This window comes from Trachinotus anak, unplaced genomic scaffold, assembly GCF_046630095.1.
Source record: "Trachinotus anak isolate AG129_WGS33_773 ecotype Australia unplaced genomic scaffold, CSIRO_AGI_Tana_v1 ptg000032l, whole genome shotgun sequence".
NCBI lineage: Eukaryota > Metazoa > Chordata > Actinopteri > Carangiformes > Carangidae > Trachinotus > Trachinotus anak.
Genome location: NW_027273883.1, coordinates 14,553,982 through 14,580,029, shown reverse-complemented (window position 1 = coordinate 14,580,029; position 26,048 = coordinate 14,553,982). Strand labels below are relative to the sequence as shown.

General features: G+C 40.3%; 3 protein-coding genes across 9 annotated transcripts in view; 1 reads left to right on the top strand and 2 right to left on the bottom strand.

Moving 5' to 3' along the window:
- Positions 1-75: 75 nt before the first annotated feature.
- On the top strand, positions 76-7,625 carry LOC139612744 (uncharacterized). 4 transcript variants are annotated; one of them, XM_071468671.1, is made up of 6 exons: positions 76-200; positions 4,653-4,824; positions 6,471-6,590; positions 6,730-6,786; positions 6,878-6,985; positions 7,108-7,625. In XM_071468671.1, exons 1-6 carry the CDS (start codon positions 76-78, stop codon positions 7,204-7,206), a joined length of 681 nt encoding a protein of 226 aa, XP_071324772.1. In that variant the 3' UTR covers positions 7,207-7,625. The 4 variants fall into 4 exon arrangements, with proteins under 4 accessions (XP_071324772.1, XP_071324773.1, XP_071324775.1 ...); XM_071468672.1 differs by lacking the exon at positions 76-200 and adding an exon at positions 229-371; XM_071468674.1 differs by lacking the exon at positions 76-200 and adding an exon at positions 3,900-4,077 and having other exon boundaries at positions 4,656-4,824.
- Positions 1,093-3,659, bottom strand: LOC139612746 (membrane-spanning 4-domains subfamily A member 4A). Its single transcript, XM_071468675.1, has 7 exons — positions 3,540-3,659; positions 3,294-3,459; positions 3,079-3,171; positions 2,754-2,810; positions 2,099-2,224; positions 1,853-1,969; positions 1,093-1,772 (listed from the first exon to the last, which is right to left on the bottom strand). The coding sequence occupies exons 2-7, from the start codon at positions 3,453-3,455 to the stop codon at positions 1,743-1,745; spliced, it is 585 nt and encodes a 194-aa protein (XP_071324776.1). The 5' UTR covers positions 3,456-3,459; positions 3,540-3,659; the 3' UTR covers positions 1,093-1,742.
- Positions 7,626-7,770: 145 nt separating the features above from the next.
- The window catches only part of LOC139612742 (pleckstrin homology domain-containing family G member 4B), a 30,105-nt gene continuing 11,827 nt past the window's right edge, over positions 7,771-26,048 (bottom strand). For 2 of the 4 annotated variants that reach the window (XM_071468666.1, XM_071468669.1), the window contains exons 3-24: positions 24,131-25,370; positions 20,269-20,472; positions 19,946-20,069; positions 19,084-19,177; positions 18,460-18,546; positions 18,070-18,186; positions 17,591-17,689; positions 17,205-17,347; positions 16,976-17,114; positions 16,752-16,874; positions 16,489-16,653; positions 15,459-16,330; positions 14,892-15,141; positions 14,515-14,604; positions 13,809-14,033; positions 13,399-13,569; positions 13,118-13,295; positions 12,862-12,978; positions 12,224-12,502; positions 11,226-11,470; positions 9,828-9,897; positions 7,771-8,239 (exon numbers count right to left, since the gene is read on the bottom strand). In XM_071468666.1, the coding sequence (XP_071324767.1) occupies positions 9,853-9,897; positions 11,226-11,470; positions 12,224-12,502; positions 12,862-12,978; positions 13,118-13,295; positions 13,399-13,569; positions 13,809-14,033; positions 14,515-14,604; positions 14,892-15,141; positions 15,459-16,330; positions 16,489-16,653; positions 16,752-16,874; positions 16,976-17,114; positions 17,205-17,347; positions 17,591-17,689; positions 18,070-18,186; positions 18,460-18,546; positions 19,084-19,177; positions 19,946-20,069; positions 20,269-20,472; positions 24,131-25,370 (5,007 nt within the window). In that variant the 3' untranslated portion in view covers positions 7,771-8,239; positions 9,828-9,852. Of the gene's footprint in view, positions 8,240-9,823; positions 9,898-11,225; positions 11,471-12,223; positions 12,503-12,861; positions 12,979-13,117; positions 13,296-13,398; positions 13,570-13,808; positions 14,034-14,514; positions 14,605-14,891; positions 15,142-15,458; positions 16,331-16,488; positions 16,654-16,751; positions 16,875-16,975; positions 17,115-17,204; positions 17,348-17,590; positions 17,690-18,069; positions 18,187-18,459; positions 18,547-19,083; positions 19,178-19,945; positions 20,070-20,268; positions 20,473-24,130; positions 25,371-26,048 lie in introns of all 4 variants that reach the window. The other 2 variants (XM_071468667.1, XM_071468668.1) reach the window with 2 other exon arrangements.

Genomic DNA, 26,048 nt, shown 5'->3' with positions numbered 1-26,048 from the left:
TTTTGATTGGTGTGCATGTGAGCTGGGCGTGTCCCAAAGCGGAAGAGTCCACATGCTCCTCCATCATGTGCTGCTATGATTGTTTATGGCGTGACCTCCGAGCAAAGACTTTTAACCGTGACATACAGGCAGAGGCTGACTTCTACATCAACCCCAGGCCGCATAACCTCATGCTTAAAACATTTTTGCCCATGTGTTTTGTAAGCTTGAACTCAGTACTTTTTTTTTTTATTTTTTTTATCTCAAATGAATGTGTTTCCTAGAGTAGCCTACACATTTCACAAAAGCTAAATTTACATGACTTGGTGTGCGCTTATCTCCCTCCTGTGGGCGCTCATGGCTTCACATGACACCTACACCAGAAACACACAGTAAGTCCCTGGCGTTTTCCACCAAGAGCAGCAACAAAAGTCAGACCCCCATGGAGCCAATATTTACTGTTGATGTTATTTCTGGGTGTGAAGAGAAATCTGCATGTAAAGTTCCTTCACACATAATCTCCCCATATGAATTTCAGTCACATTAAGTTTTATATTTTGGTAGTGGAACAAAAAGTGTCACAATCTCTCCTAAATGTTTCTGATGCAAATGTTATATGCTCCCACCCGTTTTTTGCACCCTAATCTCTTATCTATTATAGATTACATAAAATATGTATATACTATATTATCAAATAGAATATGTATAGAGTAATATAGTTAGTCGGAAGTGTACCACAATAAAATGTATTTTTATTAATCATAGAAAACATTAAGTCTTTGTTTAATCATCATTTGCACATGTTGCTGCTCTTCAAAGAAGGTCTGTTTAATTTCTTATAGTTGCGCAGTGTCTACAATAGAGGAGTGTTGTTTCAGCTCCATAAGAAAATAAATTAACCATAAATAAAGTAAATAATTAGCTTTATACATATGTTCAAAACAAAGTTAAAAAGTGCTTGACAGGCAGCAGAATAACAGGTATAAAAAAAAAAGTTAAAAGTCATGGATAATAATGACCAGGAGTCCTGGTAGCAAAAACCTCGCCTTTATTTTTGAAAATGAGATAAGAACAGTCCAGAATAACCCACAAAAGACACAAAATAATGCAGAATAACACACAATATCAAGGTTTTTATTAGGAGCCAGGCTTTAAATACAATTAAAACATAAAATCAAGTTTTATAATATTCACACATTGCAGTTGTCAAAGTGAACTTAATCCCCGGTGTATCACTGAAATTCTAAAGTCTTTGTAACTTTTAGCAAAATAAAAGACATAATTGTGATTTAAATTCCTCAATGTTTGATATATGTTAAATAGCCACAGAATCAAGCCAGCTGATAGGCAATCATAACAATCAATAATCAATCTACAGTGAGAAATGAAATACAGAGCCAAAGGGAAAATGTAGCTTGTTTTCACAATTTCACAATACAGCTTTCTGCAGAAATCAACATCTATTTTTTTCTGTTTACATGAATATGACAACTGTTATAAAATTATGCAAAAAGGCAATATAAACAGGGAATTGTACAAAAAAAAATAGCTAACACATGCAATCAAATGCAATCACTCTGTGCATACTATCAACTGCCTCTAAATCAAAAATGATAATAACCTTCCCATTCTTTGTATAGGTGATAAATGACACTGATAGGCCGCTATGCACTGTTGATAAAATTAGGAAGTTCAAAGTTTGTGTATAGATATGGTAGTTTGATTTAGTCTTTGCATTGGTGAGCTCCATCAAGCCTTTAAATTCAGTCTGCCCGTTTAAGCAGTATGATGGGCTGCAGAAAAAGAAAAAACTATTATTATTTACACAATAGTTTATTCCATAATATATGTAGCTGAAAAGAAAATAACATACCAAAGTGTTGAAGTCTTGTCTGCATATGGCTTTACTTAACCAGTAGATCAAGAATAGGGCTAATAAATTTTCAACAACCAGCAGACTCATAATCAATCCGCTGACTCCTCGAGCAGCCTATGAAAAAGTTAAGAGATTAGTGGAAGTGGACACACATGAGATTTGTATTGAATTTTTTGAATTGGTGACTCAGTAAACAATAATGGTGTTTTCTTTTACGATAACAAAACTGGATGATTTCTTTACCATGAGAGAATGGGATGTTGGGCGATAATATCCATGTGGAAATTCAATGAAGTGGATCATGCTGATAGAAAATGCCGCAATAGACCAGAAGAAGCTGATAATGTTCAGAGAGAATGACAGCTTTGCCTGGAAAAGACAGTAGGTTGCATTCAACAGATATTTATCTCAACACAGAAAACCATTTTGGCAGCGATGTCGGGGTCAGTGCGCTGCTCATGTAAGTCAGTGATCAAACCAACAGTTGAGCTTCAACCACAATAACAGTGCTCAGTGTTACTAAAAAGAGATTAATTTCATTTTTTGGCGAACTAGGGTCAGACTCATCTTGATTGTTGTTATTATTGTTATTATTGTTATTATTATTATTATTATTATGAAGTTACTGCATTCACTCTGAGTTCATCTTTTTAAGAATACTAAAGGCTATTCTGACATATCATATCAATGACAATAAAAACATTGAAAAACATATGCTACTTTATAATGTTTACTTTACAATAATCAACATATGCCATCATTTTAACTCTTTGTTATTAAGTTGTAGTTAAAGAATCAACTATTTTGTCTTTGCTATCAAAATTTGTCTAAAAGAGCAAGTTGGGTGTTGGGTTTTTCACTTGCAAAGAAGATCTTTATTTTATTGTAGATTACTCACCACATGCATGTTGGGAATTTGACCTGCAGCGTAGGAAACCATACCAGAGACCACAAACTAAGATAATGATAAAAACCATCAGTTATTTTACATAGAAATATAATAATCATTTCCAAATACTGTGTAATAATAAAAGAAGATGAGCTAAGAAGCATGGCAGCAGAAAAAGGATGTATAAGCACATTTGCCCAGTGTTAAGTAACAGTAACAGTAGAGATATAACATAAAATAGTTTATGTGTAATTTTATTTTTGCTACAAATTCAAATTCTTCAAAGAATCATCCAGAATAGAAGTTTCTCAGTATTCTTTGGCACTGTATTTACCAGAATGCTAGGTAGAGCGTAGATCATGGTTAAAGGGTGTATGAAAACCAGACCAAGAGTGCAAAGAAACACACCAGCTGTGGCTTGGGCTGCCTTATAAAAAAAGAGAAATAAATAAACAGAAAATACTATATAACAATACTGCTTCATTTGTGTGTGATTTTATTTGCACAGTGCCACACATTTCTACCTGTGTAGGAAACAATTCAACTTACTCCAAGAGGTTTAGGTTTTCCCTTAACAACAAAGACCTTGTAGGAATCTTTGAACACACAGTGGAATTTTTCAGGCATCAGTGGACCCGCTCCAGTGTCCCTGAGATTCCCAATGGGAATAGTGATGATCATCGATTCATTACACACAAATGTCTTCTTCATTCTCCTGTGAACAAGATCAGTGCAAAAGACGGTAAAGCAGTTTGAATCACCGGTGATCTGTTTCTGAGGGTTTCAGTAACTTACCTTTTATTTTTCTTCTCTTAACTTGATTCAGAAGTGAAATTCTCAGCTTCGTCAAATACGTTTGAAAAGGAAATTACTTGACACGCCAGTTATCTTTGTTTCTCACTCTCTCTCCGTCCCCCACCCTTCTCTCTCTCTCTCTCTCTCTCTCTCTCTCTCTCACACACACACACACACACACACACACACACACAAGCATGAAAACCAAAAAAAAACAAAAACCCAAATGCTTGTGCGTAGACTGATTAGACAAACATTCAAAACTGTAAAGACCTAATATTTTAACTTAGTTCTATTCATAAATTTAAAGAAGAGTGCTTTTGTTAGATTAAAAATACCATGAGATACAACTTATAGTAATGAGGCACTTAGGAGTGAACATAGTATTACTGAAGAGACCCAGCAGAGTGAGGAAGTCAAGGTGTGAGATGACTTCATATTTCAAAGTCTGCGCAGGGAAGTGAAAATGCCTAAAGAACGAGACATTTGCTAAAGACAGATACAGAGGGTGAGAAAGATACCGCTCAAGCCAAACGTGGTAAGAATCCCAATCTCTACTGAATCACACTAAAAGAAGCTTTGTTATACGTATTTCCAGTACAGAATATGAATTTGCAGTCATCTTAAATTCTCTCTATAAATGTGTTTTATAGGTTATTTAAGTTTTATGCATGTATGTTAAATATTAAATTGTAGACTCACTAAAATTTTGCAAATAATTTTGTTTCGCATCTAGTAGAAAAGAAGTTAAACAGGATGAATTTGTGATAATTATTATGTAGTGTTAAAATAGAATTAATTTTTATCAAGTTTAATGAAAAACAACCTGCTCTGTATATTTCGTAACCTTTCAAAGCCAGTGAAGCACCATTATATACCTTTAAATTATGATTGTTCACCGGACCACAAACATATAAATCTTTAAATACCTACAAATATTTAAATCTCTAATCTCTCTCTTTCATCTACAATAAACCATTAAAAAACAAAACATCTTACCTCATTTAATATTTAATTGAGAATACTCTTTGATTGTTTGGATGTTTACTGTGCTTTGTAGTGACTTTGTATTAGTCTGGTATTTCTAATATCTCATCCACCTTGTTTACACAGCAGCATGGCCTGTGCTGATATTGACATGGATATCCATGGTGTCGATGAGGAGCCACAGAGACCCGACAGAAGAGAGCAGCCCGTGGTACAACATTACCAGGCTACAGAGCTTGTTCCAGAAGACAAAGGGCCGCTGCATGACCTGATGCAGAAGCAGCCCGCTGTGCTGGGGGTAAGAGTGTTAAAACAGCTCGTCAAATTCTGACGACCCCAAGTTAAGAGTTTTTACATTATTTGACAGTTTCATATGTTTGTTTGGCCAGAGTGAGCTCCATAAAGATCATGCATCTCTATATTGAATAAATCATAAACAAACATTAATCTTTAAAATCCCATTTGTATGGCAAGTGGGTTGGATTCTCTAGCACCTTTTCCCCAAAACAAAAACCCACGTGCGTGTGCACACACAAACATTCATACACTGACGGCAAATGCTGCTCCTCAGGAAGAGTGTGGGGGAAGAGACTGTCTTAGTCCTCAGGGTCTATCAGAGCAGGATATTGGATATATGGCATATATCATTAGGTTCTCATGTAAGTCCAGCTCCCCTTCTATATACTGTATCTCTGAAAAGGTGCCGAAATTGTACACAATTTGCCAGATGAATCTCATAAGATATAAGATATTCCTACTGTGACATTAATGTGAGTTTTGATTGCATCATATAATATGATATTTAACAGTTTAATGTGATAATACGATTGTAACCAGGTCAGCCTTAAATTTAGCATGAGTGTATGTGTATTGCTTCATAGTTCGTTGCAAGTTGCAGCAAAATTGTGCACAGTCAAAATTGTATACAGAAAGAAGGGACTAAGATTTTCTCATAGATTACTGCTTTGTGTATATTTTACTTTGCAGAAGTACAGACATTGCCGATCACAGTCTTTTCCTCGTTCCTTCATGTGACTATGTTGTTTAATTCAAAAATATGCACAACATAATACATGCTAGGTATCACAAACAGGTTAGAGGTGCTGTAAAAGAGAGTTGTGTCCAAAATAACATGTACCATTTGTGCAAATCCGGGCTGCTGCAGGAAATGTTTAGTTGCACTGGAAATGCTAACATTTCTCACGATCGTCTAATACTGTGAATTTTATCTCTTTCACAAGTAAGACCTAGCCTACATGAATAAGGAACAAATAGTTACATGACTACGCAGATAACTAATTTACAACAAACAGGAACCGAGGGACATGAGCGATAAAACATGACTAATTAAAAAAAATACATTCCTCATGAAACAACTTTTGAATTTGATGAGTTGAATATGATGAATGTCTGACATGAAGGCAGCATTTCCAGATGAAGTTTATCTGATATATTTTTTTCCATGCCCATGGCGTTTATTACTGTAACACTTGTATAGTAAGGATACATAAACTGGCATAAACCTGTGCACAGAGTCGTGCATGCAAAACAATTTCAGTTAAATACAATGAGAATGTTCTCAGCTCATGTATTTCTAAATCAAAGTGAAATACACAAATGAATGCAAGGAGAACTATGATCATGTTCCCTTCATTGTCTTCAATTAAATGTATCATTGTTGCATTAAGGCATTCGTGTATTTGCACTTTCAAGCATGAATTCATGTCAGTATATGTGCCCTTCCTCTGGTGGAATGCCACAAAAGCCTTCAACCAAGCATTTGCTGTTGCAGCACAGCTCTGCACAATGTGTGAATGTCTCAATCTCGTTTTTTCTTCTTGAGATGAAGCTGAGATGATAAATTAATCTCACAATATTTACAGCAAATATGAACAGAATTTAATCTTTTTTTTTTTTTGTTGTTTTCATCTGTTCTTCTGTCAGTCTCTGCAGATGGTGAGCGGTTTCCTCAGTGTTGGAGTGGGAATTCTTTTTGCTATAACCCAGGAGATGACACAGTCCCTTTTCACTCTGTTCAGAGTTTCCCACCTGACTGGAGCACTGGTACGTCTCTGCTCAAACAAAAACTAAATCATAGAAACCATGCATTGAGCAAAAAAGATAAAACTATATGGTTTTGTGTGAATCGAGTCAAACAATGTGAAAATGTGCTGATGTTTTAAGTCAACTCTCCTGTGTGCAGTTCTTCATTGCTGGAATTGTTTCCAGCCTGCTGCTCAAATATCCAGCATTACTGCCTGTAAGTACAACTCAGGAAGCCTGAGAAAAATACATTATAGCTGATGAAGGTGACCACTAGTTTAAAGATTATTGTGTGACTTCTCCTACAGCTGTCCTATGGGGTTAACTGTGGCTGTATTGCTGTAGCTGGGGTTGCAGCCTGTCTGATAAGTGTTGACCTGGCTCACTGGAACCCAGAAAATGAATCACATTTGAGGGTAAGAGCATGCAAATCTAACAAAATGAAACACTAGGGCTTGTTTCGTAGTAGCTATTTAGTTATATTTGCTACTGTAGAATTCATGTTTATTTTTTCATGCATGATCTTTGTTTCTCACAGATGGAGGTAATGGCACTTTGTGTGCTGGGGCTTGAGGTTTTCCTCTCTGCAATCCTCTGCTTCTGGTTCTCTAAAGAGAAACGTACCAAGTCATCATGATCAAGCTTTAGACAGTATTTAAGAAGAAATTTGAGAATTTTATACTTTAAATTAGTTGTTTGTATATAGAGAACCAAAGGGCTATAAATGAGTGCTTAAACGAAGTAAAACCACCGCATCAGCAAACCTTTTTTTTTGTATCATGTGTGGCTTTCGGTTCTGTCTCGATTGCCTGTGTTGGAGCTGAAACCCATGCTGAAAAGCCTGGGCTGTGGTCTGTGTCTGATGTTTGACTCAGACTGATAACACAGGAATTGTGGTCAACAAATGTGAACTTCTCTCCTGCGAAAGAAACCTCACTCTGTCCCCCTCAACTCTGAATCTCTTTAACGGTAGCAGTGGGCCTCCAAGTGCAGCTCTGTTCATCTACAGGGGTCTGCGTGTGTGTGGTTTTACGCTTGAGCTTTGTTTATCAGTGGAAATATCTGCTACTTTTTTTCTTTTTTTTTTAAGTGCCCTCACTTTTTGCAGGTTTCACTTACAGAAGCCTTAACTGAACTGTGAAATACTTACGTGTTACAGTTTTGCCTTTGGTTTGCAAATTATGCAGACATTAGCCGCTGATGGAAATACTTCATTTAATGTTAAACCTTACTATGGCAAAAACATGAATACAACAACATCTTTTATGCATTTTAATCATCTGTACAAACTTGTCATAACACAGGACTGGCAACAAAAGAAATATGACAGTACAACATTGCCTGTATGGATCTGCCTGCTATTCTTTTTGTTTGTTTTGCAAAATACATAATAAAAAAAACTCATCTACAATATAAACATTGATTCATACCTAATTAATTCAAACAAATGTACAGGCCACTGACGTACCATCATGACTGTGTGTATTGTGTGTCAATTTCCAATTTACAGTATTGTCTGACAGTAATGTCTGACAATTGTCATATAATAGTTGAGCTTCATCCGTTAAAGTCTTAGTGTTCCAAAGCTGGACTCCTGGTATTTTCATGGCCTCGTCCTGATAAACAAACTGCTGTGGCATCGTGTAGCTTTCAGTCTTAGGCCTTCACAGCTATGAAGAAGGAAAGGGGAAAAAACAGGAATAGATTTTAGAAAAATAAAGTTCAACACATTATGCACTCAACATATTTTCAATTCAATTCAATTCAATTTTATTTGTATAGCGCCAAATCATAATATACATTATCTCAAGGCACTTTACAGGGTACGGTCAAGACCTTACATTGTTACAGAGAAAAAACCCAACAGTTCCCACAACGAGCAAGCGCCATGCAATATTAAGAATATCAGTCAAATGAAGATCCATTTTAAACACCTTTTTAGGATGTAAAATGGCATTACACATTTCATTGTTAGGGTTAGGGTTAGGGTTACCCTAAATTCCTAAATATTTCAGTAATGACTGGTCAGCGTTTCTTGCAAGATAAAGAAATGTGTTATGGACAATCAAAAGCCACATCCAACTTCTGGTGTTATTATATTAGTTATTATCTTAAACCAGTGGTTTTCAAACATAGTTTTCATTGCTCTAGTTTGGCATCAATAACAGAGTCAAGGGAAAAAAAACATGTATTTCTTTAAAGTCAAAATGTGAGAAAGCTGTTAAAAATACACAAAAAATACTTATGCCTAAACCTTTATTGAAAAGATATAAAGGAGCAAAGATCTTTTCTGAGTAAGACTGTAATGATCCTCCTTAGGATCCTACTGGTTAAAAGTGTGTCATACATTTACAGCAACAAGTGAAGTTGTTGCTGTAAATGTATGATGCATTTTGTGTCGTACATTTAAAGCAACTCAATAAATTCAATTTCTCAGTAAAATAACCCTCCTGAAATCTCTCCTGTTGCATTTTATTCCAGTCTTACTTCTAAAGAAGAAATACTCTACACATTATTCAAGCTCCAGTTAGTGGTAAAGGTTCTTTCCATTTGTAAATGGCACAGTAATCTAGTCAAAACAAAAATAATAACAGTATAATATGACTGTATGATTGAATGATTGTATATATGCTCACATTTTGACTTCAAAGAAAGTTTTTTTCCCTTGACTCTGTTAATGCTGCCATAAGTAAGTTAATGCTTACATAAGTAAGGACTTCAACTTCACTTTCAATTTGCTTAAATCTAACTACAGACGAGACAGCTGGCTCTATATATTCCACTGTCCTGGTCATACAATTTAATACTGTTGTTTGCTATAATATATTTTTAAAACATATTATGCATTTGTGTCTGAAATTCATATTCATATAATAAAAATGACAAGTTTGTTAAAAACACAAAACTCAAAATCGAACCCAAACTGCATTCCAAAAAACAAACATGCATGTTTAAACATACATAAAACTCTTAAAAGATGTGACACACATTTCACCAACATGTCAAAACGGATGCACAGAGGGAAAGAAGAGGAGGAGGAAACCCACGAAGAAGAGGAAGAAGTTTACAAAACAAACCACTCGTCAGGATGAAAACCCCCCGAGCCCACCAGGATACACGGCCATGCAGCACACAGCACAGGCACCAAAGCACATTATCACACAGATTAGTATTCAGAGGCGGCACCTTACGCTTGTTAATGAGATTTGGGAATGAAACAACACACATGTCCACTCTGGTGACACCAGACTTACTTACTGAGCTAAAACCCCCCAGCTCTGAGTCAGACCACAGTAGAGAGGCCTACTGCTACATGAGAGGTCTTGCTCTGGCAAAAACAAAACAGCAAAAAGGTTGTGAGTCAAACTATTCTCTCCCACTTGTCTTTAGCTTCTCAAAGTCGGAGGTACATTTTTAAAATATACCAGATCATATAAATAATTACTTTCCCTGCACTGGTTAACATTTGCTAGTCAGACCAGTCTTGGTCTCCGCATTCATCAGGAGGTGAGAGACTTCAAACCTTTTCACACCATAAAATATCCTCTGCTGTCTGTCCACGGTAAACATCACAGTAGTGAAATTGGGGATATAATCAGTCTTTAAGATCATATATGCTCTTGGCTCTGGTATTCTTTAGACAAATAACTTTTTTGAAAGTGATAAAATCCTTCTTTCACTATCCGTGTCATTATTTGTATGTGAATGCAAAAGGAAAAAAAAAACACCCAGAAAGCAAGAGCAGTTTAGAATGATATGCTGATATAAGTTTAGATTTTATTTATTTATTTATCTATTTTTGATACGTTTCAGCATCAGTTTGTTTTCTTCACACCTTAAAAAATAACATGACTGCGTTTGATGTTTTGCTTCCAGATGTACAAATCTATCCAAACAAAATAAACAAGTGTGAGGAATATAAATACTCAAAGTACATGTATTTATATGAAACTATACAAGAACTCCCAAAGTGAAATGCTCTTGACTCTGGACCAGTATACATATGCATTTAGTTACCAGTTTATCAGGTACAGTAATGGCTGAAACCAATGCAGTCTAACGCAGCAGTCGTAGAATTACTGCAGGACTGCTGTTTCAGACTACAGTAGTACAAAAGTCGAGGAGTACCAAATAAACTGGCAGCTGACTTAGTATAGTACATATTGGGCATAATTTTTCATATAACTAGACAGGCTTCAGGGGACTCACAGGATCAGTGGGAAATATTATAGTATATCATTAGTATAATTTTAATCTCTTTATAAAAAGCTAGATATAAAAATATCACAGGAGCAATGAAGAGGTGAAGGTACAAACATAACTACAAAACATCTGTGCAAAGATTACATGTCTTTCTATATAAAATTAGACAATCATGGAATCATCATCAAAAGCGAAGCACCTAATGTGGTTAACCATCCCAGATACCACTCACACTTGACCCATGGTCAGTGGAATAGCACAGGTAGAAAAAAATACAAGCAAAACACAGGATCTTCAGAGAGAGCCACAAGATATAAATGGCTGTCACCACAGCTACACTTTAATAATTCCCAAAATATCTAACAATAACCCTCACAAAACAATGTCAGCTGTAGCACAACATCAGGTCATTTCAGTATGAGAAGATAAGAAAGAAGATAATCAAACACTCACTGCTGTGATGAACTTGGTGCCCTGCTGCTGGAGGTCTTCATCTTTCTGGAATATCGAAGGAGACGCTGTGGACGAGGGAGGTGTGGAGGAGCAGAGGAAAGAGGAGGGCCCGTCGTCATTGTTGTTGTTGTTGTTGTTGTAGGAGTCCATGACAATGCTGGGATGACTGGGTACGGTGAGGGTGCTGAGCCCTGTTACACTGTCGCTGGAGGTGCACTGGGAGGATGTCTCTGAGCTCTCAGTGACTGTGACACAACAGACACGAAGGCACGTTAATATTTTACTACTGGATCAAGCAAAACAGACGTCCATGAAGAGCTCCATTTAGTGGGCAGCTACCAAGTTTGTCAAGGCTTATATGTATTCTTTAAGCTCTGATGTGTAAGATTTAAAATGTTTGGACTTTGGCGACCCCTAGTTGTAGCAGCAAAAAAAAGACAATAATCCTACTGTAAAAAAAAAAATGCTACAGATAAGGCTATATTTCATTTACTTGAATCATTTTATTGGTTCATTTATCTTTTCTTATTGTCTAATGAAGCACTTTGTAATCAGAGTAAATATCAACTTAGAGGAGGTGAATATTTCAGATAAATTTGAGGCGATCTGTTTTTATTCTGCCAGTAAAGGGTTTTCCTCTATTCATAAGTGCCAATTTTTTATATATTTTAATTCATTAAACTGTTTTTTGTTTACCCAGATTTGATTTCCCCACACATTCAAAAGTTGTTTAATGCAGTAAGATGATGCTGATTCCAGCTGTTTACATTAAATCATATTCTTGTGTAACACCGACAGCTCAGAAAATACTTTTCGTAGTAAACTGTGAACAGAAAAATAAGGAGAATGCACAAATGAGCTACAGATTATGTACTCCCAAAGAAAACATAAGATGAAATCTTATTTTCACCCAGAATTTTTTCTGTATTCAACATTCACCAATTTTTAATAATCAAAATAAACACAGATACAATATCTAACTGAAAACAGCCACTCACTCATGGAGGGCTGGCTCCCAGTGTCCTGCTCCAGCTCGTCCTCCTCTATGCAGTCATAGGGCCACTGGGCAAAGGAGGGAACAGTGGTGATTGGGTATGGATGTGTGTGTGGGTGAGAGGGCGAGGAGCACAGGTGGAGATTGAGGGAGCCCAGCAGGGAGGAGGACGACTGGCTGCTGGAGGAGGAGGTGCTGCTGTTAGAGATGGTGGAGTGAGGTCTCTTGAACGAAGTGCAGTGCTCAAACGAGGGCACGGCGATGGAAGCTCTCGTCCTGGACTCTGCCAGCAGAGAGAAACGCAGTGAGCTGTGAGATCATGTGGCGGTGGAAAAGTGACAGGAAGGTATGAAAATTCTTGAGGTTTTTCATAGTGATAATTAAGGTGTGAATCTTTTTTTTACAGCATCCCTGATAAACCATGAAAGAACGACAATGTAAAATATTTTACTGTGGTTGTATTGACACTTAAAATTCAGCATGACTTAGACTACATCTGGGGTTTTAACTTAACAAAATCCTCCTGATACGACTTGCATGAAAACCTCTGTAAGCAAGAGCCATGTTTTTGTGGTTTCACCAAATTCTCTGCGTGATTCCAAGTGAATGCAAGAGAAGGACAGTTGTACAAGAACAGCTCACCTGACCCCTTCATTATATAGTCAATGGCTCTGTCACTGATAGCTGCATCACTAGGCTTGATGTCCATGAAAGGTTTGCTTCCAATCCCCATAGAAACCATCTCCTGCATGCGCAACTCTGGAGTCCAAAAAATATATATATTTCTTTATTGATAAAAGGTGTATGTAACCTGGACAGAATTTTTTACTTTATTTTTTATAGATCTGTGCAGGGAATAGCTTGTGTAAAACTGTATCATCTGAAAGAGCATACACACCTCTGTTTCTGAGCGCCTGCCTCCACAGGATCTTGCCAATAATGGCCGTCCACACAGCCTTGACCTCTGCAGAGCTGGCTTGAAGTATAAATGTGTCCTGTGACTTCCTCCGACGGAACCAGATCTCAAAACGCAGGCCGCTGTCACCAACATTTTCAGTCATCCCTATCTCTGCTGTCTAAAATAGAGAATAATAATTTTAAAAACCCCCAAAAAAACATTGAATTTACTGTCATTACACAAACATTGTAAAAACGGCTCCTCAAACAATAAATTCTTACTTTGAAGGACTGTTTGTAGATGTAAATGTCATATCCTCCTTCTATCTTCTTGGTCTTGCTGAAGAGGATGAGGTCTTCAAACAAGAAGACGTGGCGGAGGTATTTCCTCCGTCCACACCAGACTATGAACTCATCCTGGCAGCGGAGTTGACCCTGTTCTTTTAGGTTCACCTGGAGAGGAAACACGACCGGTCACATGCGTCAGAGAGAACAATACAATTCCTGATGGGGATCTAGCCTCACTCTACTGTATACACAACAAGATGACCTCAAACTCCAAAATAGTTTTTAATGGCCTCTGTCTTGCCAGACTGTCCTACAATAATGTTAAGTGGCACTTGGCTTTCATGCTGACAACAAAAATTTCCTCATGGCAGCACATGGCTCTGTGCTTATGTATTACTACTTACATCACATCCCCGAATGGCATCCATAGCCAGCAGGTCGTTGCCGTGGCGAAGCTGAAACTTGACCAGCTCCTCTGCGGTGCGTAGATCACTCAGCTCCTGCTCCTGGGAATGACTGCACTCCTTAATCAGGTCTTTCAGCAGCAGGGCATATTTACTCATCCTCTGAATGGGCTTCAGCAGGTAGGACGCCAGGTCCATCTTGTCCCCGAGCTCCATCTGCTTATTCTGGAGACACGCACAGTGAGGATTACTATTGTTAACAGTGTAACAGTGTGGGGCTACTTTTGCAAATGTCAGAAATGTGGTGAGTCATGCAAACTGTAGTCTGTTCTGTTTGTATACTGTCATGTTTTGGCCACTTTTTAGAGCCTGATCAATACCAAACATTTTAGGCCGATATGAATATTGCTATTAAAGAGTTCAATAATACTAGAACACGAAAACATTTCATTTAAGTAAGTGTTAAACTTGGTTATTTTTCAACTGTAAAATATGCCACTCAGTTCATATCTTTCTCACATTTTTTTTTTTTCAGTACCCTCTGGTGAAAAAACTATGTATCAGCAAAATAGTTTCTTTCTTCTTTCCCTTATGATATGAAATGTTTTTGTAGTGGCAACTCTCCAAAATGTCATTTTGAAGACGGTGATTATGTGTGTCACTCTCAACTGAGGAATGTAACCAGAGCCAGAGTTTTCAGACGCACCTTAAAGAATTCATTCCCATGGCTGCTGAGCAGAGTGTCGGACTGGGGCTTATTCTTGCTGTACAGAGCATACATTCCAAACTGATCCTCCTGCGCACAAGATTAACAAGTTACAACACTGAACATAGTAAAAAGCACGCTGACATTTCAGTACGCTATGAATGATTCAGCTCCTAAGAGACTGTAAATGTAATTGTATGTGTTCTGCCATCAGTTACACTCATTATGATGCTGACAAAAGTCACTAACTACAGGCAAACACATTATTACAGTGGCTGTCGATGAGAGCCACCAGACCTGAGTGCTGTTTTTAAGCTGTCAGTGTGCTGCCTTAGGGAACGCTGTGACCGACTTACTGACTGACTGTGTGGACTCACGTGTCTGAGAAAACAGCTGCTGATGGACAGCGGGGAGTGGGCGCAGGACTCCAGCTCCTTCAGGAAGTACTGACTGTGGAAGTCCCACAGTTTCTCCACATTCCCAAAAATGATGCTGCGCTTCCCCCGCAGGTCCTGGGGCAAATCCAGCCGCTCCATCTCGGGGAAATAGTGCTCAATGATGTAGCTGAGAGACCGCACATACTCCCTCTCTGTGGAGATCATCTCATCCATGATGTGCTGCACTTTACTGATGACCAGAAACACATAACAGGGTGTAAGACTAATTATATTCTCGATGACATATACAGTACATTGGTATAACTATTAATATAATACCATCTAACTTCAGGTAATCAAGAAAACACTGAAACAATTTGAGACAATTTCAGTTTCATAAAGACAATTTTGAAGGCGGGCAAAAGGTGGTTGCACTCTTTAGTTGGTCATGTCTTTCATGCTCTGTACATACATGCACATTGTGCTTGTTTTTTTACACACACACACACACACACACACAAAGTAATGTCCCATTTTCTAGGAATTATCAGTGGTTCCCCTCCTCACCTGCTCTGTTTCTTGCCGTCTCCATCACTACACCTGTTATGAATCCTGGAGGGCGTGGACATGCTGCGGCTCCGTCCTAACGCAGGGCTCATCACATCAGGTCTCTGCAGCTTCTTCTCTGCAGACACATTATTCGCCACCTCCAAACCCTTGATGTACACCCCAGTATAGCCGTGAATGTGGCTGATATCCGAATGACCACTGTCTCTCGGTGTCAGCTCATAGCTCATGGTCTTCTTCATGATCTTCTTCATGGGCTGCTTGCGGAGGCGGGCGGCCCCGGAGTAGACGGGCTCCGAGTGGCAGGAGATGGTTGAGTCAATGGTGCAGTCGCTGTCAGTGTCGTCAAACATGGACGGACTCTGCCTCAGCTTGCTGTCACAGTCGGGCGGGAAGGTGAAGTGTGAGGAGGAGGAGACTGAACTGGAGGGGCTTTTGGAGAAAGGCCCCGCAGATTGAGGCTTGTTATCCTCAAAAGTCAACGGAGCAATCGCCCCAGGTAAAAGCACACAACCATTAGTGCCATGCTGTTCTGCTGCGGCGACCTGATTCTCTGCAGTCTTTAAAGAAGGCGTCGCATCAGCAGCTGTGGAGCTTTGTGCTGCCGTCATGGCCCGGGCCAAAGTCTCTTCCAGCTGCTGTTTGGTCTGCTGACATTTGTGCCACACTGTATTCCACTGCTGCAGCTGCTGGGGGCTCTCCAGGGACAGCACCATGTCATTGAGGGTGCTGAAGTTGTCCATTGAGAACTTGGATGCCTCAGTGTAGTAATCCTGCAGGATCTGAACCACAGACTGAGAAAGTCTGACACCTGTACTGTCCAGGCTGAGGTGATGGAAATAATCCTGACAGTGGTCCATCCACTGGTTCGCCTAGAGATTTAAAAGAGTGATATTAATATGGTAATATATCAATAGAGTACAGTCAAATATAAGTAAAGCCAATTAAAGAAAATGCTGAATCCTAAAATGCAGATGTAAACTGTAACATAACTTTGGCCAGAGCACAGACATGATTTTTTAACACTTACCGAGTCATAGAACTCATGCAGGTTGGTTAGGATGTCTAGCTGGGCCTTCCTCTGCTCCACTCTGCTCAGGATGGATCCCAGATGCTGCTTAAAGTCGAGGAGAGCCGAGCCTGGAAGAGACTCCGGAGACTCTTTCACGAGCTGCAGGCCATGCCTCTGTTGGTGCTGTCAGGATGAAGGTAAGGTAATTCATTTAGCACTGAAAATTAGACGTTAATGCGAGGAATAGGTTTAAATTTTGTTTATATTGTGGCACTATTTACCACAGATTCCTCCAGAAACTGGTCCAAGCTCTCTCTCATCTCCTTAATTTTGGCTGCAGACAGAGATAACGACTCCAAAGGTACAAGTTGCTTCTCTCCCTCTACACTGAACCACAGTTTGATCTGAAAAGAGGGGAGAGTTTTGATGGGTTTGTTATCCAATTTTGTACTGAGAGCAGAGAAAATCTGCAGCACATGTGGACAGATATAGAGTCTGAGGTCACCTGTTGTGTTTGCTCCTCAAACCTGCGCACCTCCAGCAGGCTCTCTAACTGTTTCTGAGACTTGTTGGACAGGATCACAAGCTTATGAACCTCTTCATCTACCTGGTTGTACAGTGCATTCAACATGTCTACAGCATCTCTGAATGAACAAAAATAAAACTTGGTTATTATGAGCAGTTGTTTTTTTAATCATCGCAGACACTACTCATTATCACTCTTCCTGCAGTACCTGTAGTTTTCATTCTCACAGGCCTCTTCTTTCCTGATGCGGGCGAGGACGGTTCCTCCCTCTAGACGCAGTCTGTTTAGACGGGTGTCATCCAGCACGCACTTCATGAGACGCCTCTGCTGCTCCAACACCTCAGACACCTCCTGAAAGGCAAACAAATTATATGAAGTTATTATGGATCTAAACACAAAATGAAGCGAATCATCTGCCATGTTTTCAACTCAAAACACAATCCTGTCAAGGTTATTGATCTCAATGGCACAAAGATCATGGAAGTTAACCATAAAACAAACTCCTCAACTGTCTACTCCAGCAGGGAGCTATTGTGTGTAAGCAGACACAGATAAATCAAGGGGGCCAGGCTTCCCGCAAGGGTTGGGTCTGACCTTTGAGGTCTTCAGGTTGCTGCTGTTGCTCAGTGTGCTGATAGACTCCTGGAGGGAGGTGATGGCTGCGCTACAACTGCTGGCAAATGGTTCGATTTTCTGTGAAAGAAAGAGAGAAAAAGAGAGAGAGAGATGGAGGGGCATAATTAGCAGTGTCAAAAAAACATTGGAGATGCTTAAAATCTGCAGGCTGTTCTGGAGAAAAGGAGAGAAGTATCCCCTGCCTGAAATGCAAAGGGGGTGTGTCAAGAGTCATATTTCCATATCTGAAACTGATCACGTTTCAACTGGCCCACAGAAACCATTTCTTGTAATTATACAGAACCTTGGCAAAACAGCAACAAGTATAATTTTCCTCTTTTCCCTTATGAACAACAAGCATCTAACAGTAAACTGAAATCCCCACCCTCGCCAAGCCCTGAAGTGCGTTTACAAACACGGTATGTTGGCTACGGTGCAGCCGCCTCCGTCACACCCACCTGTCTGAAGTGGATCCAGTGGTTGTGGTCGTAGTGGAAGGTGCCCTCCAAGTCTCGTGTGAGCTGGGCTTGGTCGATATGTTTCAGCAGGGCCTTCAGAGACAACAGTGTCTCAGTCTGTGGCAAGACAAAGAAAAACATAAACACACACACAGAGGTCTCAGTCAGCGTGTGTCTCCTGTTCTCCTTCTACTGTATCTTTAACTACCCATAGTCCAATCCCTGCTCGCCTCTAATCTCTGTCATCATGGCCTATAGTGATGAGGGGAACCATCAAATCTGAATCTTCTCACGCTACACATCTACTCAGATCTAGCATTCAGCAACACAAATACATCAACTTTATTTGTGATACCTCTTATCCATCTGATAACAAAAGTCTTTCTTTACCTGCACACTGATGTCACGCTCAGGTTTAGCTGCTGCCTCCTTGTCCACCAGGAAGAGAACTGAGTAAAGTGCATTTGGTACCAAAGCCTGAAAAACATGCACACGCCATTTTTTATAGTCTCTTAAAATGAAGAAAATAAAACTTACAAGACGTCTACATATCCGAGAAGAACAGGTAAATACTGTGCAATATGCATTTAAAGTAACTTCTAATGCATGTGTTGTGGTTTACAGAATTATCAGCCTTACATCAGAGAGCAACTCATCATCATAACATGATGATATGTCTCTGGTTAGTCGGCTGCAGCCAACCCACTCCCAGTGTGTGGTTAAAAACAGACAAGTAAGCACAGGCTTCTCCAAAAGGGCCCTGAGGCCAGCCTTTTTCACAAAAATGTCTTGGAAGTGGAGTCACTACAAATTTAAGGTGTGCCCCCTTTTTAAAAACACTACACTGTGTCGGAGACTGAGAGGCAGAAGAAAAGCAAACGTGTAAGGAATCCCAGTGTTTTAACTCCGAGAGAGAGACACTGTGTTACAGCTCAGAGGACAACAGATTTAGCAGGGCCTGGAAACTCTTTGGGTGTGTTGGAGGGTAATTACATATTTGCACTGCGGGCTCACCTGCAGTTCAGACAGCGATGCCAACAGAGCTGGTACAGGCTGCTGCCTCCTGCTGTCTATTACGACAGTTAGACCTTGATGACGCCTTTCTTTCCTGAAACCGAAGCATTAAAGTTAGTGCGCTGCCTTCGTCAAACAGCTAACTGTGCACAATACTATATCCTGACAGCTAAGAAATTGGTGCTAGCCACTGTATAGGTATTTGGCTCTTTTGTGACATTTGAAGTTGGGTTGAGAGGTTTATTTTGTGCAGCCTTGGTGAATATAGGTATTATATTCCTTTACAAAAGCTAAGCATGAACAAATATCTAGCCGTGCCTACAAAGACCCTGTAAAACTTTTCATTCTCAAGTTCACTGACAATGCCTTTTATTAAAACATTTATTTTATTTAAAACTTTTTCAGCACTTAAAGTTACCATATTTAGCATTCATGAGCAGTATATGAACATTTAATAAAGGGTTTATAACAAATGATAATGTAGTTGTAACATAGTTTGACTTTAATAAACAGATATAAAACAGGTCTTTATAGGACACATGATAATTACTGACAAATACTGTGCATTAATTAAGACTTAAAAACGTCCTTGTGTCTGCTTACGACTACATTATAGTGTGTTATAGTGTGTTATAAACCATTTATTCTAGGTTTATATACTGCTTATAAATGACATACAGTCATTTTACCACTTTTTTTATTCATCATAAGCTCTAAGCAGTGTTATGGGAAAATATAAAATGTGTTCATAAATTCTGTCGAGACAGTTGTTGCGGTCACCTCAGTGGTAAAGGAAAGGTGTAAAAGTTACTGGAGTTATTCTTAACACAGATAAAATAAAACCAAAGTATGTATGACTTACCGCAGTGTGGAGTAGTAGTAGCCCAGTAAACAGGTGAGGTCATTGACCGTGCAACTCTCACCTGCCCACACCTGAGCTCTTGTGCACACCTGCAGCACTGCCCTCCCACTGCGATCTCTGTTTCCTGGAAGAGAGAAGGCCAGCAGGGGGTCAGCACTTAACAATCACAGTCTGCTATCACCTCCTACACCAAACATGAGAGTGTTTAAGCTTGACAGTGTTATGCCAATGTAGTGGACTATTTAATTTGGCAGCTCTGATATGGATGTGTCACCTATAAAACAAGCTGATGGGTGGAAATGAAAGCATCACCCGTCCCCTACCTGGCAAGATCACGGAACCCGATGCCAGCAGCTCTTGATTGACCTCTGATGCCAGTTTGGGGAGGGCTAGATTACTGTCATATGAAGAGCTTGATACTGAAGCCGGTCTGATGGCGGACCCGTTGGCAGCTTTAGGACTGTGCGACTCTTCTCCGCTATGCCTGCGCTGCCTGCTCTCACTGCTGATGCTGTCATCACGCTGTCCTGTGGAGATAATTAGACACAGTGAGCGCAAATCTGACGCGCTGTCTAAGTGATATTTACTGACTGCTGTACAAAAATACACTCCAATCAGTAGAAATGAGAAGTTTCCTTTAACCTCAGTGCTTTCTTACTTCACCGTAATGAAACAAGTGTTTACTAGAGGTAACATAGGCGTGCTTTAGTAGTAGTTCACACTGATTCATCGTGGAGACCAGGTGTTTAGTCAGCCTGAGTCATGGGTAACTCTGTGGTTATTAGACTCTCATATCCTCACCTCCTGCTCTTCGGTACTCCATACCTCAAGGCTCTGTTTATAGGAATGCTGCTCCTGACATTCCCAAGTGGTACCCCAATTTCTAGACTTGATCCTATTCCTGAGGCAGCAAAACACTGTTCAAATCTTAACGCAGAGCACAGTATCTGTGTATACTCTACTGGATACTTCACTGTGCATTGGCCGAAGAAGAATATCAACAACTGGGGTAAAATGGATTGCACAGTATACAGAAGAGCTACAGCAATTCATTGATTATAAGTCGATCAACAGTACAGTAACTGGCAACAAATTTGGTGATTGATCATTTTTCAAAAAAAAAAGTCAAATTTCTCAGGGTTTAACATATCGAATGTGAGGCTTTGCGGCTTTTCTCTGTTACACTTCATAAACCGAATATTTTGGGTTTTGGACTGTTGGTCAGGCAAAGCAGGAAATCTAAATACATCACTGTGGACACTGGGAAATTAGAATTCGCAATAAAAATATGAAATGGAAATAACTGTGGATTTATATTTGATTTGTAGTGCTTATCATAGAAATAGGCTGGCCTGGAAGGTAGCTCTGACAGCGGCATGGTTAAACACCTGAGCCTGGTGTGTCTGGTGTCAGGTGAGTATAGGAGCAGAATCTGGTCTATCCTCACACCCTAGTTGTGGCTTTTTTGTTGGGTTTTTACCAAATACTCTGACTCATTGGTTGAATCCACTACTGATATCACACTTAAAATATATTTGCTTAATTATTGCATTACTTGTATATCTCACATCCTTGTTACTGTCTAAGTTGGCAGTAATATTTTATGACACCATTAAAAGTACTATAAAAAAAAAAGAGGGAAATCACAGTCATAATCAAGGCCCTTCCATTTCTGCGAACACCAGTCATCAAAGTATAAATAGGCCTAAAACTTAGCATAAAACCTTGATTGCCTGTTGCTCAACCAACTCTGCTGAAAGATCTGTGTGTGATGGACACCTGTTGTGTGTTGTCTTTTTAAACAGTTTGAGGCCTCTTTGCATTGTCCTGCCCCGTTCTGTGACAGTAAACCCACCCAGCTCAGCCTCTATTGTCTTCAAACAGTCAGTGCATTTCCTGTGCGACTGTGTGGCCAGGCTTGTGTTTGCTGCACGTTTCCTAAATTGCTTTGTTGTCAGAGGAAGTGACAAAAGTCGAGTAAAGCCTCCTGAGTATTGTCCTGTGTGAAAGTCTGTTTTTTTGTGTACTCTACTGGATGCATTTTAAAGCCTTCAAAGGGGTTAAACCTGAACTGGTTGCTGCTTTGACTTTACTAATCATATAAATAAAAGATGATGCATGATGATGTGTCTTGATACTGCAGACTTTGCCGGCCCGCATCATGAGTAATTCAAGCCTTGTGGAGTATTTTTTCAGAACGGTGTGAGTCAGTGCAAGTTAGGTTTCGTGTTTCTGAAGTGAATGGACTCTCCAAAGACACAGGCACAGTTTGAAAGGCTTTTTTCCCCCATGCATCCCCAGTGGCTGATTGGCTCACAAAGGAAACTTTTGTAAATGAGGCAACCCATCTGAGATCAGTACAGCCCCCAGCCCCAATAACACTGTGGGGTCATCTCATTGTGGGATGCTGGGGTCCCTGTGGTTAGTTTACAGGGTTTACAGGATCTTTTGTTGCCTTTGAAATGTCGTTGTGGGAAACCTGCTTTGCAACAGCTGAAATACAATCCCCTCTGAGGTAATCTCAGCAACAGCGATGTGATTCGACTACTGTATTTTCGCTGAGTGATAGTGTAGTGTCCTCTTTAACAGATTTAACTAAGAAAATATATGATTTCATTTTAAAAATCTGTTCGCACTGCCTGACCCGGGACGGTACCAGCTACGGTCTGGCACTGTCCAGGGTAAATAAATTCACTCAGTTTTCACCTCACATTTCAATGCACGGAAGAGGCTGTCTTTTCTAAAAACAGCACGATTCCCAGTGTGGTATTCTCACATTGCCGCTTTCCTGAGCTACCCAGTATGAACCAACACAAAACAAAACAGACTGACAGTGGTAAAGAAAACACAGGGCTGTGACTAAAGTTCTGTTTCCAGGGTTGGGCGATACCTGTCTCCTCAACATGCCAAAAAACACACAGTGTGGGCTTTGAAAAAGCAATCTGTCACCAATGACAGCGTTAATGCTTCAGAGATATGAACCAACTCAGATCAGACTTCATTCCAACCACCTGATGAACTGTTGTAACCAGTCCTGCTGCAGGGTATGATTACACATCCTGATGAGAAATCACTATTATCTAACTATTAAGAGCAAAACTTAGCTTTCACACCCTCGGGTCATATTATTTGATAAGCTCTGGATTTATGAGTCAGCCACCTTTGGAAAATGTCACGCTTGTCAACACTGAAGTTTACTGTTGCGTAAAAGAAGTTACTAAAATGAAATCGCTTTTTTTAAAGATAAAAGTGTCTTTTCTAGATCCCATTCAGACTTTTTAAGTAAGCAACAAAACTTTAAGTACACAGGGAAGGAAAACAACAAACCATTATTCTATATTTTTATTACTGTCCCATGAAAACACCAAAACAAACAATGTGTTAATGTGCTACACTGCCTAGTGGCAGTCAGGGTCATTTGCTCTGTTGATGATGGAACTCTTTAAAAAAAATGGGTCACAAACATATAGTTTTTTGTTTTGTTTTTTTTTTCAAAAACGGTTGCACTGTAGTTTTTTGCAAATATTACTGAAACAGGACAAAACAGTTCATTCATTAGGGACTGTTTTCAGCTGTGGATTATTACGCATTTTGAAGGTAGACTGAGTATTTTTTGCAGAAGCACCGTGTATATGGGGTTCACGCAAATAAAATACAGTTCTCATGTTCACAGTGATGAAGGAAGACAGCACCCAGTACATCAGTGTCACTCACTGACAGGAAATTCAGGGACTCACTCACTGACTTCAGTTTCTTTTTTTCAGTTCTATGACGCAGAGGAAAAGGCTACATAAGGCTTTGGCTTCATGGGCAAAACTTATGATCAGTTTATTGTTGTTTTGGTGTTTTCAGTGGGTTTTTGACAATAAGAAAAAAAGCCCTCTCCTTAAATTAAAAGTAGCAATGCCACATTGTCCTGCATTCAGAACTCTGAATGTACAACAAACACATCAAAGGTATTATCAGTAAATGTACTCACTCAAATGTATAATGCAAAATGGCTCCTAACAGGTAGTTTTAATGTTGTATCAAATAATATACATATTTTACTATAGGATTATTGAGTAAATATACTTGAGCAGGTTTTACAGCCAGTAAAGCAAACAAAGTATTTGCCAGTGATATGAGATGATGTGAACCATAACTTCAGTGTGAAGGGTTAAACATCAACGCAGCATCACGCACCTGACTCCTCTTTGCTGCTTCTCCTCTCAGAACCAGGAAAAGCTGCCTCCACATCCAGCTTCCCAAAACGAAGAGCGTATCCATTCATCAGCTTTTTGGGCGAGATGCTAGCTGAGCCTCCAGAGGAGGATCGTTCCCGGTGGCCTTTAACCTGGCCTGCCTTGTTAGTCCTCTCAAGCGACTTTGAACGTCGTTCTGCACGTCTTTCTGCGCTCCGTAACCCCCTCTGTAAGTAAAGCAAAGGTGTACTGGGCCTGGAGTCATCGCCACTGAGCCAGCCCCGGCTACCCAACCTTCGAGATAAGTGTTCTCTGGGAGAGGTCCGGGTGTCGGGGCTGTTGCCTGCTGTCACTGTTCTCTCCCTTAGGCCAGCACTGCGCTCTGGGCTTTCCTCCAAGATAGACTCGGAGCTGGACCCAAGGCTCATGGGGTTCTGCAAGGCCTCCATGTAAGATTTTCTGAAAAGTCTCCTGCTCTCAAAGGCCGCAGAGTCTCTCGGGAGGCGACGTCGAGGGCCTGGGTTACTGAGGTCTGTCGTAAAAGAGAGCATCTTGGACCCTGGCCCTCTTTCTCTTCCACCACTGTCCTCACCGTCCTGTCCTACCCCACACTCCTCAGTGGGTCCTTCAATCTTAATGATGGGTGTAGCAGTGTCTGCCGCACTGATACTATGTCTCTCACTGCTGGGGACCGTGTGGTTTCTGCTTGGTGACGTGGGCTCAGAGAAGATGGAGTCAGCTCCTTGAGAGTGCAGGGACTCTCTGGAGCTGCGGTGGCTGTCCAGAGTCCCTGTGGATCCGCTGGTGCTGCAGGTGCTGAGCTGGCCGCGGAAGCCACCTCTGCTGCAGCGTGCTTGCATGATGGCGTCGGAGGTGCTGCTGACAAACAGAGGGTTGACCACGTTCTTCCACGGTGTCCTGTACACAGAGGTGCCAGTGGTGAGCAGACAGTTCTGTAGTGGGTGCAGGTTTCGGTCGCGTGTTACATTCTGCAAGAACTCAGCTGTGAAGACGCTGCCATACATGCTCTCTGCGATGGGGATTTCTGCAATGGCCTGCCCACTGGCCGACAAACATTTTATCACTAGCTTGGCAGTCTTGCGGCCTAGAGGAACTATCTGTAGATAGAAGTCTCCTTGCTTTAGTCTGACTTTGTGCAGAGGGGCAAGCTGCAGGACGACTTTCTCGTGGATGCAGAGAGGCCACCCCTCATGATAGAACAACAAGCCTCTGAACCTCACCTGAGAGAAAACAGAGAAGTCAGTCAGCACCCACTCCCATAAAACATTATTGTCATCATTTCTGTGTGTCATGGCTCAGCTGTGGTGCGTCTTGCATCATTTCAACAGACATCTGCAAAGCTGTGCTCAAACACATGTTTAACTTTAATGGAGAGGTGAGATGTTTTCATGGGATGCACTGACTGGATGAATCACTGTCAGCGAGTATTCGGCTAAAGAGGAAAACCTGTCCGATCAGGCCTGGTTTCGCAGCAACCACAACACAAATTTTCACTGTGACAGCATAAGAAAAAAACAGACCCTAGGAGGGAGCAAAGACATGGAGCTTAAGGGTTGACTTTTTTCATCTCTTATGAATGTCAAGGCAAAGACTGAGGATGTGATCTCACTCCGAAGCCTCTCATATTGCCTGCAATACAAAGACTCTCCTGCACAGCAGGCTGTTCTCAGGGGCTAGGCTTAGGTGAAACTATTGCTCTATGGCTATCGTCACAGTGTAATCACCAGAGAGATGAATACAGAGGAATACAGTTTCAGTGCTTTGGCCATAGAGCCCTAACCCACAGTAATCAAAGCTTTTGAGAGAGAATATTGAATTTCACATTGGATACAAGAGTCCATGGCAGCCTCTCAAACAGACCACAGTTTCCCTCTGTTTCCCTGTTCAGAGAAGGACGG